Source organism: Protopterus annectens, chromosome 4.part0 (assembly GCF_019279795.1).
Source record: "Protopterus annectens isolate FY-2018-M chromosome 4.part0, PAN1.0, whole genome shotgun sequence".
In the NCBI taxonomy this organism is placed as follows: domain Eukaryota; kingdom Metazoa; phylum Chordata; order Ceratodontiformes; family Protopteridae; genus Protopterus; species Protopterus annectens.
In genome coordinates, this window is record NC_056733.1 from 675275515 (window position 1) to 675293580 (window position 18066).

The following is an 18066-nucleotide window of genomic DNA, read 5'->3' on the forward strand; positions in this document are numbered from 1 at the left end:
AATCTAGTACAGCAAACAAGATGCACCAATTTCAGAAAGAAACAGTTCAAGTAAGCAAGTACAGTAAGCCTTTAACCAGAAATTCCAAGCTCTGAAGGGCAGAATGCACCCCTCTCCCTGTGTCTCTCTCTGTCCCTTCCTGCTTAGAAACTGATTATCCAGGACTCTTGTGTCCTTTCTATCATAAAACAAGGTTATTTCATGGTCTGGGATTCCAGACCATCCTTCAAAGGAATTCCTCAACCCTCTCAAGACCAAATGGCTTCCCGATGTTCTTCGTGTTTCACTGTTGCAGTCGTTACATTTGGGTTATCTGCTTGCAGTCGCCCTCAGTCGGCCTGATTAACAAAGTCTTGGGTCCTACGTCGGGTGCTGTCTCTTCTTCCGTGATGTCAGGTCGTTAGGGGTATAAAACATGCAGCCTACATCATTACATCAGTCTTTCTTGCTGTGCGGTGCCCGAAGCAGAAGCAGTTTGCAAGTGCCGGTCGGCAGACTCCTAATATTTTTGTTTTCGAGTTTCAGAACAGAAGTCTTCAACTAAAGCTAAGTACCCCATTGGGGAAACTTTTTCTTGCTCTAAACCGATGTCAGTAAAAGTAAATAATTGCATTTCTTGTGGAAAGTAAATACCTCATAAAGATTTTCATTCGTATTGTATTCCTTACCTAGGCCCTGACCACGATGTACCTCACTGTAGGTTTTGTGCCTTAATTAAACCACGAACTATCCGTCATCGGTATATTTGCGCTTCTAAAATTTGGTGTTTGGTTCAATTATCCTGATATGTCTTCGGTAAGCCATCCGACTACCGACATTCCGAAAAAACGCAAAGATAAAGACAGAGACAGGCCGCCTAGTTTGCCGGTTCTCAGTGAGGTGCTTTTGCAGCCCCTGATACCCACTACTTCAGATTCACAGGTCTCTATTGAGACCCATTCTGAGTCCAGTATGCTGTGAGATGCTTCAACTGTGGAACCTGCGGATGTCTCAACCTTGAATGGGTCCGGAGCCGCTGTGTGGGCACCAGCTTCTGAGGGTGATTTCAGGCCTACTGACTTGCATATTAAACCGGCGCCATCTTCTTCAAGGCCTTAACTGATGCCCTGACTGCATGGTCAGGCCTCTATGCCTAAAGAACAAATGATAAGAATGACTGAAGACCTTATTACTCTAATCAGGGGAAGCCAACCTTCCCCCTCTGAGACCTAGGACTGAGTTTGCTTATGATACTTCTGACCAGGATTCTGAAATTTCTGTTTCCTCTGATGACCAAGATTTACCCTTATCTACCTATGAGGATTCTGATGCTGAGGACTCTATTCCCTCTGCTTCCCCCACAGAGGATTTCTCTTTTGGTGAAACCTTGCACACTCTCAGGAAGCGTTTTTGTTGGGAAAGTCAGGATTTCTCCGATTCTAAAAAGAGGCTTGGGGATTTCTTACTCCTGCCCCAGCACAGGCCTTTAGATATACCTCCTGTACTGGACATTGTTGTTGATGCCTTTTCGGAATCTAGCATGGCCCCTGACTCTTTACCTCCTGCTTCCAGAAAATCTGATAGATTACAGGGTTCCTGACTCTCACAAGTCCCTTTTCAAAAATCTTACTGCGGATCCTGAAACCATTTCACAGGGACCCAAGGGCATTAAAGCTACCACTGCCAGAAATCCTACCCCCTCTGATAGAGACTCCAAGGTGCTGAATAGATGGGGTAAAAAGGTATACACTTCTGCAACTTTGGCCATTAGGGCCTTGAATTGCCAGTTTCATATGTTAAAGTATCAGCTGTGTGTTATTGGATTGCTTAAACAGAAAATGATGATTCCTGATTGTGCTGAAAATAAGGATTTACAGGATTTTATGCATTCTGCTGAACAAGTTGGTAAACATACATTGCAATGTGGTTTTGATTCACTAGAAGCATCTTGCAGGGCTGCGGTAACTGGGTCTGTACTTAGAAGGCATGCTTGGCTTAAGGAGCAATCCTTGCCAGAGCATGTTAAAGCGAGATTACTGGATGCTCCCTTAAATCAGGGCTACCTGCTTGGCAACAAGGCAGAAGTTGTTCTTAAAAAGATGGAGGGAAAAGCTAATTCTATGCAAACTGTTAGACTTTTTACAAGTACAACCTCCAAGATTTAGTAGACATTGGCCTCCTAAGAATTGGTCCTTTCCTGCCTCTTCTCGACCTTCTCAGTCCAAACCCAGATCCAGCAGAGCACCCAGGCTTCAGTCCCAGGGGGACGCACAAGACTAAGCAGTGGGGGGCCTCCACTTCCAAATATGGGAGTAGTAAAACTCCCCCCTATGGTAAATTGTCTCAGTGACTTCTTTTTAAAACTTCCAAGCACTTCCCAACTGACTGCCCCTTTGGGGAGAAAGATTGCACTTCATGCAAAGAACTGGGGACTCATTACAAAGGACAAATGGGTTTTAAATATAGTGTTCCAAGGATACAGATTTCAGTTCCACACATCACCAACTCCAAGCGGTTGGCCGGATCTACCTCCAAAGCAGTGGGCAGAGGCCCAAAAGCAAGTACTCTCTCTCTCTTAAGCATAGGGGCTATTCACTTGGTACCAGAAGAGAAAAAGGGACGAGGTTTCTACTCGTGATTTTTCCTGGTACCCAGAAAAGACAATTCATGGCGTTCTATCCTGGACCTGAACACCTTTTTGGTGATTCCAAAATTCAAGATGCTGACTCTTCAGTTGCTTCCTATGCTAAACAAAGATGCCTGGTTGGCAACACTAAATTTACAGGAAGCATACCTGCACATCCCAATCAGGGAATCTTGCAGAAGATATCTACGTTTCAAAGCAGGCTTACACGCACTATCAGTTTTTTGCACTGCCTTTTGGCTTATCTACTGCACCCAGGGTATTCACAAAGTGCCTAGCTCCAGCCATTGCATTTTGCAGGCAAATAAATATTCAAATATACCAATACCTGGACGATTGTCTAATTCAGGCAGAAAACCAGAACATACTTTTGAATCATCTGGCTTTTGTGCAGAGGGTGCTAACTTGTCTGGGGTACACCATAAACGAAAAAAAAATCACACTTGGTACCCTGTCAACAAATTATATTCCTGGGAGCAAGCTTGAATACAACTTCCCAGATGGCTTTCCTCACGCCAGAGAAACAAATTCACTTGTCAACTTACTTCAAACAAGTGGTCACAAAAACCCTGCTATATTTGCAAGGCAAATACTATAAGCCTTGGGGTTCATGGCCTTTTGCATTCTTTTAATTCCATATGCAAGACTGCATATGAGGAAACTACAATGGTATCTAAAAAGCCCATGGTGTCAACATTCTCAGGATCTAGAAGCAATGATTCCTATCATTCCTGGTCTACGCCTAGAGTTTCTTTGGTGGGCAGAGGCCTGCCACCAAAACAAGGACTACCATTCACACTACCCCATGCCACCCAAACCCTAACAGACACATCAGACTATGCATGGGGGGGCGCGTACCTGGCAGGGAAGTGCATTCAAGGCAAATGTAACCCATTTCAAATGCACCTTCACATCAGTCATAAAGAAATGTTAGCTGTACAGAATGCTCTGACAACCTTCAAGGACCACATTCTTCCAGGACAATTAATATTAAGGACGGACACCACTGCTATGTGGTACATAAACAAGCAGGGGTGTACACATTCTTACCCCATCTACAGATTAGCCATGGGATTGTGGAACACAGCTTTGAGCTACCAAGTACATCTACAAGCTCAATTTCTGCCAGGAAAACTAAATACACTGGCAGATGGACTAAGCAGAACCCTCATGGACCCACACGAGTGGAAACTGGAACCAAGGATTTTCAACATGTTGACAAGCAAATGGGAGAGCCCAGATATAGACCTGTTTGCCTCCCCACAGAACTACCAATTGGAAAAATTGTGTGCAAGGACTCCCCACAGGCAAGCTTGGAAAGTGGATGCTCTGTTCTTCAGCTGGGAAAACCTATCAGTTTATGCATTTCCTCCTCTGCCTCTGCTCTCCAAAGTACTACTAAAGATCAAACAAGGCAAACCAGTAATGATTTTGATTGCAACAGCATGGCTATGCCAACACTGGTTACCCCCTCCTGCGCAATGTGTCACTGTTGGCCCCATGGCACCTGCCTCAGACTCCTACCCTGCTGTCTCAGCAGGAGAACCAGATTCTGCACCCTTAGCTTCAAACACTGAGCCTAGCAGCCTGGCTAATTACCTAAGCTCTCCTTTACCATCCCTCAGTAAACCAGTGATGGTTGTCATTTTAGAGGCAAGGAGGCCTAGTACTAGAAAATCTTATGCTGAAAAATGGAAAAGATTATGTGCCTGGAACCAGTCTCAAGGGATGAGCACAGCAGTGCCCAATTTACCTCAGCTTTTACAATACTTAACTGAGATGCTTCACAAGGGCCTGTCTTTTTCCTCAATAAAAATTCACGCCTCAGCCATTTCAGCTCATTATAACACAGAACCTCCCCTCTTCTCTCTTCTACTGCTCAAGCAATTCCTCAGAGGGGCCAGAAATTTAAGACCACCCAGGAGAGCTCCAACTCCATCCTGGGACCTTAACTTTGTATTGGAGAAATTCACCCTTCCTCCTTTCGAGCCAGCTGCTACTGCAGGTTCAAAATTCCTTTCTTGGAAAACAGCTTCCCTTTTAGCTATCACTTCAGCAAGAAGGATATCTGAATTACAGGCCCTTATGGCAGTGGAGCCTTTCATCATCTTTCATGCGGACAGGGTGTCCCTCAGGACCAATCCCACTTTCATGCCAAAAGTGGTATCCAGTGTGGCCTTTAATCAGTTCATTCCATTTGCCTACCTTTTTTCCTAATCTACAGAACAAAGGGGAACGGATACTGCACTCCTTAGATGTGCACAGACAACTTAGATTCTACTTGGACAGGTCTAAACCTCAAAGGAAATCTTAACAACTGCTGGTGGCATTTGCTGCAGGGACAGAGGGGAAGGCTATTTCAAAGCGAACCATCTCTAAATGGATAGGCCATTGCATTAATTTCTGCTATAAGCACCATGGAAAACCTATCCCACAGGGGATCAGACCCCACTCAACCAGGGCTGCATCTACCTCTACAGCCTTTCTCAGAGGTGTACCTACCAGGGACATCCTAGAAGCTACCTGAAATTCTGTACATTCTTTCACCAAGCATTACCATTTTCCAGTTTTTTCAAAGTCCAGAGCTGGCTTTGCCACTGCAGTTTTACAGGGCCTTATAGCTGGTCCTAATGCTATCTAAATTCCTTCTCCCATATTTAGCTTTGGGGATCTACCCAAATGTAATGACTGCAACAGTGAAACATGAAGAACATAGTACAGTTGTGTACACTTACCATAAATGTAGATGTCTGAGTGTATTTACTGTTGCAGTCCTGGTTACCCTCCCTCCAGCCCCCTGACTTTGTTTGGCTATACCTCTTCTCTCCTTTTCAATGCTTAAAAGCTTTTTGGTGTATTTGCTTTTTTGTTTGAGGTACCTTGTATATTTATAGATTTAATTGCTTCTCATTGGGGGGGGGGGGCAGCTAACATCTGGGGCAAGAAAAACTGATGTAATTACATCAGCTGCATGTTTTATACCCCTGACGACTTGACGTCACAGAAGAAGAGACAGCAACCGATGTAGGACCCAAGACTTTGTTAATCAGGCCGACTGAGGGCTACTGCAAGCAGATAACCCAAATTTAATGACTGCAACAGTGAATACATTTGAATATCTACATTTATGGTAAGTGTACACAACTGTACTTTCTCCGGTCTTGCACTCCCTCCTTTCTCAAGGCACTGTCCAAGAGGTACCTCTAAATCTAAGAGGGAAAGAATTTTATTCCAGAATGTTCCTGTTCCCCAGGACTGAAGGTCCATAGAGACCTATTTTGGATCTATCCCATCTGAAATTCTTTCTCAAGGTCCCCTCCTTTTGGATGCTAACTCTTCCTACTCTAGTCCCCCTAATCCTCCCTCAGGCCTACATGGTGTCCTTAGACATAAAGGATGCCTACCTGGATATTCCTATCCACCCACTTTTCAGGAAATTCCTTCATTTCTCAGTGGGTTAATTGCATTTTCAGTTCTGTGCTTTGCCATTTGCTCTCTCCACGGCCCCAAGAGTGTTCACAAAATGTCTAGCCCTAGTTATTGCCTTTGCCAGAATGCAGGGGATCCAGCTCTTCCCTTACCTGGACAATATCCTCATCCAGGCATCTTCCCCACTGTTGGTGCAACAGCACCTGGACTATACCATATCCCTGCTGAAACAGCAGCTAGGGTTCACCATAAATCTTCAAAAATCCTCTCTGACCCCCACCCAAGACCATGTATTTCTAGAATGTAGGATTCTGTCAGTGCAAATGATGGCCTGCCTACCTCCAGACAAAATTCAGAACCTCACCTCATATTTCCAGGAACTACTTCCTCTCCAAGCTCTGTCAGTCGGGGAGTTCCTAAGACTCTTGGAGTTTATGACTTCCACCATTCCCATGGTACCCTTGGCAAGACTGCAAATGAGAAAATTTCAGTGGTTCCTAAGGATGGTCTGGAAACGACACCTAAACCCTCTGGAGTTTATGCTTCCCTTTTTACCTTGCCTATCTAAGGAACTAGAGTGGTGGATTGCTCAGATTTCAAAGGATCCAGGCCTTCCATTACAATTTCCCTCCCCCAACCAGGATCTGTACACAGATGCATCAGACATGGGTTGGGGGGGGGCAACCCTTGGAGACCTGAGAGTCAGAGATGTACGGACCCCCTACCAGCAGAGAGAACATATCAACATCAGGGAAATGAGAACCTTGATCTTTGCCCTACAAATCTTCAAGGCTCACCTGCTTCCAGGAGTGCTGAGATGGTACACAGACAACACCACGGTGCTGTGGTACATCAACAAGCATCCTGTACAGACTAGCTTTGTATACATGGGAGATTGCTCAACAGAATTGTGTGTCTCTCCTAGCCATCTACATCCCCTCAACCCAGAATGTGATGGCAGATTCTCTTAAGCAGGTCCATGACTCATTTCCACAAATGGATATTAAACAGCGGTGTGTTCCTGGACCTGGTCCATTGATGGGGTACACCTCACATAGACTTGTTTGCCTCCCCCATGAGCAGACAACTCCCAACTTACTGCACCAAGATATACAGTCCTGGGGTATGGAAGGTGGATGCTCTTTCTTTACCATGGAAGGGGATGTTCGCATATGCATCCCCCCCCTTCTGTCATGTACAGAAAGTTCTACTGAAAATTCAGAGAGAACAACCAAAAATATTGTTGGCGACCCCCTTTTGGCCAAGACAGCACTGGTTCCCACTACTACATCATCTAGCCAAGGGCAGTCACCACAAGTTACCCTTCTGGATGGATCTACTCACACAGGAAAAGGGAACTCTGATACACATGTCCACCCTGAACCTAACACTGTGGGTGATAGGGCATTAATCCCCTTTAGACACCTCTATACTGAGGACGTGCTGCAGGTTCTGCAGGAGGCCAGAAACACCCCTACCAGAATATCCTGCCTAGGCAAATGGAAAAGATTTTTGGCTTGATGTCTCAAGCATGACTTGCAACCACTGTCTGTAGAACCTCCAGTGGTTCTGTCTTACCTGTGTAAATTGATGAACACTGGCTTGTCATATTCTTCCATCAAGGCACATCTGTTGCCATCTCAGGATGTTTACCTTTGACTCCTCCTTTGGATTCCAGTTTGGAAGTGAAGCTTTTTATAAAAGGGGTCCTGCACATTAAACCCCCAAGGAAAACCTATCCCTCCTCCTTGAGATCTTAACTTTGTGTTGGAAAAGCTTACCTTACCTCCCTTCGAACCAGCTAAGGACTCCACTGTACAACACTGCACATGGAATACTGTTCTCTTGGTGCCTACTACTTCAGCCAGAAGGATCTCAACTGCAAGCCCTGATGGCTTCACCCCCTTTCACAGTTTTCCATAGGGACAGGGTTTGCTTGCGTACCAACCCATCCTTCATGCCCAAGGTAGTTAATGAACTCTCCCTCAATCAGGCCATCAATCAATCTGCCTACTTTCTTCCCTTCACCACAGTCCTCTAGCGAAAGGATCCTCCACTTCTTGGATGTGCATAGACAACTCCGATACTACTTGGCTAAAACCAAATCCATTCAAAAATCAATGATAGGCTCTTTATCTGCTATCACCCAAGACCCCTGGGACACCCTGTTTCCAAGCAAGCTATTTCTTCATGGATCTCTGGAGCCATTACCTTCTGCTACAAAGCCAGTGGTAAGAAGCTTTCTTTCCCAGTGAAGGCACACTCCACTAGGGCTGTGTCTTATTCTGGGGCTTTCTTTTAGAGACAGCTATATGGGCATCTGTCCACACTTTCACCAGACATTGCAAGCTGGATGTCATTTCCAGGTCCAGAGTAGGTTTTGCCAGGGATATTTTCCATGGCTTGTTGGAAAATACCTCTGTTCCTCCTCCCGTTCCTACTGTACCATGAGCTTTGGCACTCTTCCCTCATGTAATTGATACTGCAGCATATGAATAGAAGGACATAGTATAGTTGCGTAAAATCTTACTATATATGCTGTAGTATAGTCTCCCACCCTGCCTTCTCCCCAGATGCTTGCCTGACTCCTGGGTACTCACTCCCTTCAGACTGGTGCCTGGTGGCATGCAGTTCTGAGTTAGGTGCATGCTGACGTCCACTTTATACCTGATGTACGCTGAGTGATACTGGCCATCGCTCATACTTTCGCAATAGCATTTATCTCTGGTAAAACAGACAGACATACGAGTCAACCGGAGGTGGACTCCCTCGTGTAATGGATACTGCAGCATATAGAAGGGAAGGACATCTAAGGTTATGGTTAAGACTTTACACAACCATACTTTCTTCCAGTTCCAATGATGGCCAGAGATCCCACACTTTCTAGAAGAGTTACTATTTCCCCCTCCTAGAAGCCCTCCACTCAGAGATATTTCTATTTGTACTCTTCCAGCAGTTTAGACCCTTATTCTGATCCTTTGACTGCAATTTTAGACTTCTAAATGGATCTTTTTCATCCATATCTCCACTAATCAGCTGTCCAAGTAGCTGCCATTTTTGATTTCCACATTTGTTTGAATTATACTTTTGTTGCATCTCTCAAACTATCAAAGGTCTATTTAAATGGTACCTTCTTTCTCAGACCTCCTGCCAGGGACCTGGTACTTCCTTGGACTTTTACACTGCTTATGCAGACTTTGATTAGGTCTACTTTTGATTGTCCTGCTACAGTGGATTTGAAGCTGCTCTCCTGAAAGGCTTTGTTTTGGTGGCTATTACTTCATACAGAAGGGTGTCAGAGCTTCAAGCTTTATCTTCTGTGTCACCCTACCTTATGTTTCATAAGAACAGCTTTTCTCTAAGTACCAATCCTTCCTTCATTACCTAAAGTGGCCTCTGAGTCCAGCTTGAACCAGTCCATTCATTTACCTGTTTTCTTCCCGAACTTTAGCAACAAAAGGGAATACCTGCTCCACTGTTTGGATGTCCACCATTAACTAAGTTTTTTATCTAGACAGAATGAAGACATTCCAGAAATCTAATCAGCTTTTCATTTTTCTCTAAAGCTGGGAAGAGTAAGCCAGCATCCAAAGTAGCCCTTTTCAGATGTCTTTTCTGATTTGTATTTCGTTTGTATATTTTTCTCAAAAGGAATGCCTTCACCTGGTAAGCCTAAAGCTCATTCTGTACGGGTATTTGCCACATCAAATGCTTTTTTTGCCTAAGCCTCCTTAGATGAAATTTGTGCAGCTGCTATCTGGTCTAGCACTCCTACATTTGTAAACCATTGCAAATTGGATATACACTCCAGATACAGGTCTTCTTTTGGCTCCACTGTTTTAAATGGAGCATTATCTCCTAAATGCCACCATGGGGGGTTTTACTGTCTGGGGACATTCCCAGATGGATGGAAAAAAATGACATCTGATTAGAAAAGTTAAGGACTTACCTAAATGCTAGGTCTGATTTGTCATCTTCTATCCATCTCAACAATCTTTCCCTACTTTCAAATTATCATTCTTTTTCCTGATACTTTTGACCAACTGTACAAACTGGCCCGAAGTGTGTACTTGGGCTACTGCCATAGCATTCCTTTCCCTTGTCCCTATTTTGTTTCCTCCTTTTAGTAACCCCCCCCCATATTGTTTAGTGGTATGGTTAGATCAAACTTCCTGCTTAGGGCCTGAAGAATCTGAGATATCAGCCTTGGAACCAAGTCTGATCTGGTCACCCTCACAGGCTGAGACTGATGGAAGAAGTTAACATGGATTTAGTAGGTACATAACTTTCATTTTTAGAACCTGTGCAATAGCTGTGGACGTCTGACTAGGTATCAACTGAATGAATATATTTGGAAGAACCCAGCAGTTTTTTCTGCAACTGTGATGTCAGATGAACAGGATAAATAGTTATGTCAATTAATAACTGTTATAGCACATTTTTAAGAAGCTACTCATTAAAGCATGTTCACAATTTTGTTGTATTAATGAAGTTGTAAAATGTTCAGCTAGGATTACAGACAAAAATTTGAATATTGAAACTGTGGTCTTTGTGGTCTTCCTAAAACAAAATTATTTCTTCTGTTCAGTTTGTGAAATGTGAACTGAATCTTTGTGTCAGCAACGTCTGGCTTTCATACTCCCCTTAGTTCACTCTACTCATGTATTCTTCCTGATGCCACATTTGGGACACACACTGACACATTATTCTTTAGGTGAGTAGTTTTTGTAGAGAGAGGGATGTCTCAGTGTTACTAGGCTTTGATGTGACCCTTGATCAGGGAAAACAAGAAGACTGAAGGGGCCAATTACATTGCAGCTGGCTGATATACTAGCTAGCTTAATAAGGGCCTACTCCCTTTAGCCTACTGGGTGATGTCATCTGCCTGGGTATGAAGTGAAGTTTTGTGGGAGCAAAACTGCTGTCCATCATGCTGACTGGTGATTGCCACTCACTGTGGCTGCTGACCTCTACTGAGAGCTGAGATCACGTTCCTTCACCCCCCCCATGACAGGTGAGCAGACAGAGTCTAATCACTCCTGTGCCACCTTGCTTAACTGATTGAGTTGAAGTCAGCCTAAAGTTCTCTTTTAAAAGCTCTGAATTTCTTGACCTGTTGATTCCTTTTTTCCAGTCATCTACATTCATTCTTAAAATCCATTTTGTGTGTGTGTGTGTGTGTGTGTGTGTGTGTGTGTGTGTGTGTGTGTGTGCGCGCAGTTTTACAATATTCTAGTGTAGAGCTATAATTCTCACCCTAAATAACTGTAGTAGTTCATCCTTTGTTGTGTTTTGTTCCATCTTAAACCGGGCCAGCTATGAATTTGTTAAAAAATGCAAGTGGAACCCTGCTGGAGGGACAGATTTGTCTCCCAGAGGTTACCACACCTTTGGAACAGACTCCCACTTCATGTCAAACAGAGCACCTCATTGGCCCTCTTCAAACGCAATCTGGACGATTGGATGGGTAACTGTAAATTTACCCCCAGGGTTCCACCTGTATCCCTCCTGGACACTAGCATTAGATGTTGATTGTGGAAATAAGGGTAGAACTTGGCTAGGCTTGTAAGGGCCCTAGGGCCATTAGCCTAGTAACTTCCTATGATCCATACTCAACACCATCATCCTTATAGTCCTAGCTTTGATTCTTACAGTTTCTACTTGCAAACTGCAACTGTGAGCTAGTTGCTTAATCACATTGTGCTTCCTGATCACAGTTGTACCCACTGGATTTAAATTAAAAAAAAAAGCATTAATGCTTTTTGATACCTGTTTGCATCCATTGAATATATCTGAGGGCATACTTGGCTGTGTCTGTTTTCATATAGTCAGTAGTTGTGAGAATCGACATGTTCTACTAATCTTGTGTTCCATATGTCCATAGATTAGTAGTAGGCTAACTGCTCATGTGAGCCATTTTAAACCTAGCCAATTACCCCTTGTAAGAATCAAACTCTGCACCTTGTGTCTGCAAGGTAAACACCTTAACCATTATGCCAACCTCCTAGTATTTTGCCCTGACTGGGTCTGCTATAAGGGCTCAAGTCCCAAGTGCTCAAAGGCCACTGTATCAATGCCAGGGACTCCTGTGTCTTCTAGCTGATGTAGACTGCTGGTCATGCTCAAAGGTGGAAATGTGTTTGAGCAAGCAGCTGGGATGGGAGTCTAGATTAGGCCAGCAATCTCGAAGTGGATTTAGGTTTAGGGAGTGGAAGTGGAATAATCCTAGGAGATTTTAACATTGATTGGAATTTTTTGCAATAACTGCCCCACTAGCCATATTAATCTCTATGGGTTCACCCAAACTATTACTTCCCCTACTAGAATAAACAAGAATAATAAGAAAGAAAGCACCTTAGATTGGATACTTATCAATAATCAACCCCAGACTTATGAAGCCGGAATCCTCCCTGACGACATAAGCGACCACTCATTAACCTACATTATCAGGCTCAAAACCAATCCACCCATTCAACCCATATATAGGGCAATTAGAACCAAGAAAAAATTCAACTTAGATCTATTCCTAAGTGAACTAAAAGCATGTCATTGGTCCCCCTTAAAACACCTTTCTCTTGATGAAGCTGTTGATTACTTTAATACTAATTTCCTAAACATACTCAACCACCATGCTCCTACCCCGCTCTATCAGGATAAGAACTAAATCTGCTCCATGGCTTACTAAGGAAACCAAACAAAAAATCCATCTCAGAAATAAATACTGGAATAAATCACGCTTAACTAAAAGCCATTCTGACATCCAAAACTACAAACAACTGAGAAATGAAACAAAAAAAGCTGTAGTGTTTGATAAAAAAAAATATTATTTACAATTTAAGCAGACCCACCATAATAAACCTCAAAAGTTCTGGTCAAGTATTAATCAGTTATTACATCCAAGTCAATCTATCACACCTAACCCACAAGGCACTGACAAAGACAATCCTAAACAAACTGCTAACACCTTTAACACCTTTTTTTGCCAAAGCAATTCAAACTCTTGCCTGTCAGCTTTCTCCTCAAAACATAACATCTAATTCTGACTCTAACCCACCTCCGTCATTTCTCTTCCAACCTGTCCCCACAGCATTTATTCTTACCCTTATCCAAAAACTGAAACCATGCACTCCTCCTGCTGACCAACTACCCTCAGAATACCTACAGTTAGCAACCAGATCTATTACCTACCCCATCTCCATTCTCATCAATAGAACCATCACTGAAGGATATATCCCCAAACTTTGGAAAGTCTCTCATATTATTCCCCTTCATAAGGGGGGAGACTCCACTGAACTCTCCAACTATCATCCCATAGCCCTACTTTCTCCTCTGTCTAAGATCATGGAAAGATGTATCCACAGGCAATTGGTAGACCAACTTCTCCATAATAACTTGCTTTCCAACACCAAACATGGGTTCCGACCTTCCCATAGCACAACTACTGCCCTCCTTTCCTTTATTGACACTATCACTAACAACCGTAACCTTAACATGCTCTTCCTCTGCACTTTTCATAGACCTGTCCAAGGCTTTTGACATGGTAAATCACACTATACTCGTAAACATTCTCAAATCTCTGTCTCTCGACCCACTAGCTATAAAATGGTTCCATTCCTACTTAAATAACAGACATGAAGCTGTGCTCTGGAACAACATTCTTTCTACCCAGCTACCTGTTAATATTGGTGTTCCTCAAGGCTCCATACTGGGCCCTCTTCTGTTTTCTATATTCATCAATGACCTTCACCAAGTAGTTCCCCAAGCTACATGTATACAATACGCGGATGACTCCACACTTATATGCTCAGCCACATGTGTATCAGAACTTCACTCCCTATCTCAAGACATATTTAACTCTGTAGAATTATGGTTTACAAAGTGCTGTCTCCTATTAAACCCTAAAAAAACTAAACTTCTCCTTTTTACACCTACCAGTAAATCTCCCCCAATAGACTTCACTGTATCATCCTATGACGGTACACTCATATCCCAAGATCTAACTACTAAACTGCTAGGTATCACCATAGATAATAACCTAAACTTTGATGCCCATAACAACATTCTGAAAACTACTAATAAAAAAAATAAGCTCTCTTTATATGATTAAATCCTTCCTCACTCCTGCAACTAGAATAACTATTGCCCACACCCATCTAATCTCCACCCTTCTTTATGCCTCACCCATATTTACCAATCTGTCAAAAAATAACCTTAAGAAACTAGAAAACTCCTACAATAGCATAGCCAGATTTGCACAGGTAATCCATATAGAACACACCACTGTATTAATCTAAAGCATCTTGGGTGGCTTGAATTTCAGCAGCAGCTGAAATATAATCAACTGGCCATCGTCCACAAAATACTTTATCAACCTGCCAAAACACCCATCCTATCTAACCTTATTCACCCCTATGATAACTTTAAGTCTGCAAATTTCTTGTATACATCAATAAATCAAACAATAGTGCTGGTGACTCTGTTTTCTAATTCTATTGGAAAAACCTGGAACCTACTTCCCTTTGTACCTACCACACTTCCCTCTATTACTCTGTTTAAAAATAAACTTAAGCTCTTCCTGAAAACAGATTGGATGTGCCCCTGCTCTTAACCTGACTGACCAACTTATCCATTATTATCTGAATCAACCTACCTTCTCATTTCTGAAACTATTCATCTTTACAACTAATATGCTTCTCTTCTCTTAAATTATTTCATCGTAACAACTACTATGCTTCCTCTCCATCATAGTCTTACCTATTACTGGATTCTTTAAAAAGTGACACATATTACTTCTAGATGTATTTCCTAACTGCTTCTATATTTCATTTTCCTTTATCTTCCTTTCTTATCTACATCTACACTATTTGTTTTTCTTTTCTTTTCTTAGCTAGTATTCTTAGCAACAATTAAATGTAACTTCTTATTAATTATACTAAGTCTATTCAAATATGTGTAACCTTCTTTATATGTACTTTATAAATTTGCAACCTCTTATTATTTCTCTTTTCTTTACAAGAAAATGTATTTGCATTCTAAATATGTACTTCTCTAGATGTGAACTTTATTTGAAATGTGTGGAGCTTTTTTCCTCGGGCCTCTACTGAAAATGGACATATATCCAGCTAGACTAGCCCGGTCAACAAATGTAAAATAATAAAATAAATAAATAGTAGTTAGGGAGGGAAGTTGTTCGGGTTAAGGAATGGGAGGAGTTTGCTAAATGTTAGGAAGCGCTCTGGAAATTTAGTCTGGGGGGGGGGGGATTTTAGGGTTAGGAAATGTTCAGGGAATTTAGGTTTGTTGGGGTTGGATTTTTAGGCTAAGGGAGTGAGGACTGTAGTTAGCTACTAGCATGCAAACACTTAATAGTAGACCTGTCCTGGCTTTAGAGATATTTTTGATGTGCTGATTGTCATTTCTGGCTTTGGCAACTGCTGTTGTATAGAATTCCTCACCACTCCAAATAAAAGAATACTACAGTATCCTGATTTTTAAGAATGTTCTGAATGATTTTTTTTAACGTGTTTTTTTTTTTTTTTATCCATTGTAAAGTTGTACAATTGAACAGAAATTTTGTACAGAATGTGCACATTTGTTTGTAATATATTTTGCTGCAGTAAAACCCTGAGCATTGTATTTATTTCAGGTTTATTGCGCCTTTCTGTGAAAGGTGCTGAAGTAGCATCGATGACTATGAATGTGATCCAGAGTATTCCTAATCTAGATTGGCTGTCAGTTTGGATCAAAGCATATGCTTTTGTACACACTGGGGATAACACAAGAGCGGTTAATACAATTTGGTAAGACCTTAGACTTGTGGTTTGATGCGTGTAAAATATAAAAAGTTAATGTTTAAGAATTACTACACTATTTCCAAACCTGATAAAATTTCAATTACAATCAGTCTCTTAGTTTTGTTTGTGTACTTAGTTAAAGAACTTTTTTGATAAGCGACTTAGTCAATGTACTGCAGAAGCAACAATCTATAGGAGTGGTCTTAATTTGTTACATGTGGTATAGGACAAATACAACAGGTTTACATTTTATTGAATTGTCTCATTTGTGGTTCTCATATTTATGGGGTCAGTTGCTGTCCCTTGAAAACTGAACTGTGCATATGCCTTTCTTCAATATGATACTTGGAAATAGAGAAATAACTATATTAAAAGATGACCTATATAGAAAAAAATACTATATGAAAGTGCGTGTTGGGGAGGGGAGTAAAATATAGCAATATGTAAAAATATAGCAGTATGGCACAAGTTAACAAATGGGATTCTGTTTTTTGACTGCTGTACTGTCTATAAAACTGTCATAGGATGTGTGACGATTGGGGAGAGATGAGCAAAGGCTGCCAGCCTAGTCAAATAGAATTTGATATATAATTATGGCATTTGAAAATAAATGTAAAATACAAGCATGTTTTCCTTGAGTGTAAAAGAATACTGTGAAATGTGGAACTGCAAAATATGTGACAACATTGCACTCTACTGGCCCAGTGAAGCATGTTGTGACCCTTTCATGTTAAAATTCAGCTCCAGTGCGTCTGGATGAAGGTTTCTTGCCCATTGTTTTAAGGCTAAAGTTTATGACCAGAATTTAGATGTGGAATGTGCTTTATTGCTCTGGTTTCTGTTAGACTATACATGTGAAATGACTTATATTGTTGTAAGTTTCTGAGCAGGTGTTAGATTGCTAAATAATGCAGTTTGTGGCCTGAGAACTCCAGACTAAGTGTCAAAAATTATGTAATTTTGGAGGGCCTTAGAGACATGTTTGTTAGTAATGTTTAAATACTATTTCTCACAAGAGACTGAGAGCATTTTGGTCTTGGATATCCAACTCAGCACTCTGCCTAAGCTCACATGTAAGATGTTCATCGTGTTTCACTGTTGCAGTCATTACACTTGGGTTATCCTGCTGGCAGGCTACCCGCAGTCGGCCTGAGTTCCAAAGTCTAGGTCCGGTGTCTGTTGCTGTCACTTCTTCCCTGAAGTCAGTGCGCCAGGGGTATAAAAGATGCAGCCAACGCCATTTTCTTCAGTCTTTCTTGCCGCACGGTGCCCGAAGCAGAAGCAGTTCTCAAGTGCCGGTCGGCCGACTCCGGAGATTTTCGAAATAGAGTTTCAGAACCGAAGTCTTCAATAAAGCTAAGTACCCCGTTGGGGAAACTTTTTCTTGCTCCAGACCGATGTCAGTAAAAGTTAACAATTGTTATTTCTTGTGGGAAGCAAATACCTCATAAGGACTTTCACTCTTACTGTATTCCTTGCCTAGGCCCTGACCATGACGTTACTAGTTGTCGGTTTTATGCTAGATTCAACAAATGCGCTATTAAACATCGGTTTGATTTTGCATTACATTACTTTGGCCGAAGGTTTAACTATATAATGCCGTCGGAACAACCGACGACCGGAATTCATAAAAAACGCAAAGACAAGGAAAAGGACAGGCATCCGAAGTCCAAAACCGACTAAGCCTCTTCTAGGCCAGTCGCCGGTTCTCAGTGAGGCACTTTCGCAGCCCCTGACACCCGCTACCTCAGAGCCACAGACCGTATCCGACTCCCACGTGGAGACAACTAGGCCTCTAAATACTCAAGGTATTGGGCCTATGGAAAATATTCCCTCAGATGGGTCCAGAGCCGCTGAGCAGGCATCGGCTTCTGAGGGTGTTTTCAGACCTTCACAGCTTACTATTAAATCTTCTGCAGCAACAAAAGTACAGTCAAAGACACCATTAAAGACAAAGAAACAAGTACAACATTCTCCTGGACAGTCAACCATGCCAAAGGAACATGCTTAAAATGGCCGAAGACTTAATTACTTTGATCAGGGGTTCCCATCCCCCTCCTGATAAAAGGCCTAGGCAAGACACTGACTATTATTCCTCTGACCAGGTTTCTATTTTCTCTAATTCCTCTTCAGATCAGGGCTATTCTCTTCCTCCCTATGAGGACTCTGATACTGAAGAATCTATACCTTCAGCCTCTCCACCTGAGGATTACTCTTTTG

General features: G+C 42.2%; 1 protein-coding gene across 1 annotated transcript in view; it reads left to right on the forward strand.

Annotated features, from left to right (window-relative positions):
- The window catches only part of ANAPC7 (anaphase promoting complex subunit 7), a 1515510-nt gene that overhangs the window by 499137 nt on the left and 998307 nt on the right, over positions 1 to 18066 (forward strand). Inside the window, exon 5 of the mRNA XM_044068647.1 lies at positions 15699 to 15852. Coding sequence (XP_043924582.1) covers positions 15699 to 15852 — 154 coding nt within the window. The remainder of the gene's footprint in view (positions 1 to 15698; positions 15853 to 18066) is intronic.